The sequence below is a fragment of the Buceros rhinoceros genome, unplaced genomic scaffold, assembly GCF_000710305.1.
Source record: "Buceros rhinoceros silvestris isolate BGI_N320 unplaced genomic scaffold, ASM71030v1 scaffold5700, whole genome shotgun sequence".
Taxonomy (NCBI): Eukaryota; Metazoa; Chordata; class Aves; order Bucerotiformes; family Bucerotidae; genus Buceros; species Buceros rhinoceros.
In genome coordinates this window covers 1-1,754 of record NW_010387761.1, presented here as the reverse complement: position 1 = coordinate 1,754, position 1,754 = coordinate 1, and the positions used below count along the sequence as shown (strand labels likewise).

At 52.7% G+C, this 1,754-nt stretch overlaps 1 protein-coding gene across 1 annotated transcript; it reads right to left on the bottom strand.

Moving 5' to 3' along the window:
* Positions 1 to 200: 200 nt before the first annotated feature.
* On the bottom strand, positions 201 to 882 carry LOC104488708 (cytochrome b-c1 complex subunit 6, mitochondrial; the record flags this gene model as incomplete). Its single annotated transcript, XM_010132877.1, has 2 exons — positions 201 to 233; positions 721 to 882. Coding segments are annotated over 2 exons (195 nt in total), but the record flags the coding sequence as incomplete, so codon positions are not given.
* Positions 883 to 1,754: the final 872 nt, after the last annotated feature.

The window sequence follows — 1,754 nt, the reverse complement described above, 5'->3', positions numbered from 1 at the left end:
AAATCACAGAACATCAACACGGTTTTTGCGGAGCTGCACATCTTCCACAAGGACAGACGCAGTGACAGGCTGACGCTCGGCCGCTGCCAGGAAGCCGTTTTGTTTATACTGGGCATGGAGAATGAGCGGGCGGGAAGCAGTATCGTGGATCCAGGAACCCGATGCCGCCCATGGAAGCAGACGGACAATCGGGCCCGGTCTCACTTCAGGTTCTTAAAGAGTTTGTGAGCAACCTGAAAAGAAGAGACATGGCACTCAGTAACAACTAGTTCAGGGGTGGAAATCAGCAGAGTGTAACCACCCACTCCGTGGTTTTCTGGGCTGCCAACACACACATGGCCCCGCAGCCCTCCGCTCCTCTCACTGTTCGGCAACGAGCCAGTCAAGAAAACTAACAAGCTGAGATTTCTTACAGTTTCACCTCAGGGTAAAAAGGTTTAACTTTAAAAGGGCAAACAGGATACTAAAATAGCAGAGTCATTTGCAGGGCAAAAACATTATGTTTAATATCTGATCACATCCCAGCTGGAACTGTTGTAACAGGAGGAACCAAACATCTAACAAGAAAATGCATCAGGGCTCACAGCTCTTCAGAGCTCACTGTGACTGAGCAGCTACGACACCTCACGCTTCAATCGTCTGCCCCCTCAGAAGCGCAGCGGAAGGCAGCTCTGCTGCCAGCAGCAGCAGGGACGGTGCCTCTGCAGGTGCCACACTTACGCAGTGGTCCCTGGCATGCAGGAAGTCAAAAAGCTCCTCTGTGCACTGCTCTTCTGTCTGGGACCTGGAGGACACCCGTGCGTCACACAGCTCCAGCCGCTCCCGTGCCTTCACGCATTTCTCCGTCTGCTCGCAGTGCTCCCGGACTGTGCTTAAAGGATCCTGCAGACATGGGGCTGCAGTGAGGACAGGGAAACCCCAAAACCACGTTTTCCCTCCCAAGACCCACTGCGGTCATATATCGTGCAGTCAACGCCCTGGAGGGACAGAATGCCATCCAGAGGGACCTGGCCGGGCTTGAGAGGTTGAGCTTGAGAAGCTCAACAAGTGCAAGGTCCTGCACCCGGGTCGAGGCAATCCCGAGCACAAATACAGGTGGGATAAGAGCAGCCCTGAGAGGAACAACTTGGAGGTGCTGCTGGATGAAAAACTGAGTATGAGCCAGCAATGTGCGCTCACAGCCCAGAGAGCAAATCACATCCTGGGCTGAATCAAAAGGATGGTCAGCAGATGAAGGGAGGTGATCCTGCCCTCTGCTCCGCTCTGGTGAGACCCCACCTGGAGTGCTGTGTCCAGCTCTGGGGCCTCCAGCATAACAAAGACAAAGACTGGCTCAAGTGATTCCAGAAGGGGGCCACAAAAACAATCAGGGGGCTGGAGCACCTCTTTCACGAGGACAGGCTAAAGGCTGGGGTTCTTCAGCCTGGAGAAGAAAAGGCTTACAGCAGCCTTCCAGTACTTAAAGGAGGCCTACGGGAAAGATGAGGAGAGACTCTTTAACAGAGAGTGTAGTGATAGGGTGAGGGGTAACAGTCTTAAACTGAAAGAGGATAGATTTACATTAGATATTAGGAAAAAATTCTTCACTCTGAGGGTGGTGAGACACTGGCACAGGTTTCTCAGAGACGGTAGATGCCCCATCCCTGAAGGTGTCAAGACCAGGTCTTTGAGCAACCTGGTCTAGTGGAAAGTGTCCCTGCCCACAGCAGGGGAGTTGGGACAAGAGATCTTTAAGGTCTTTTCAAAACCAAACC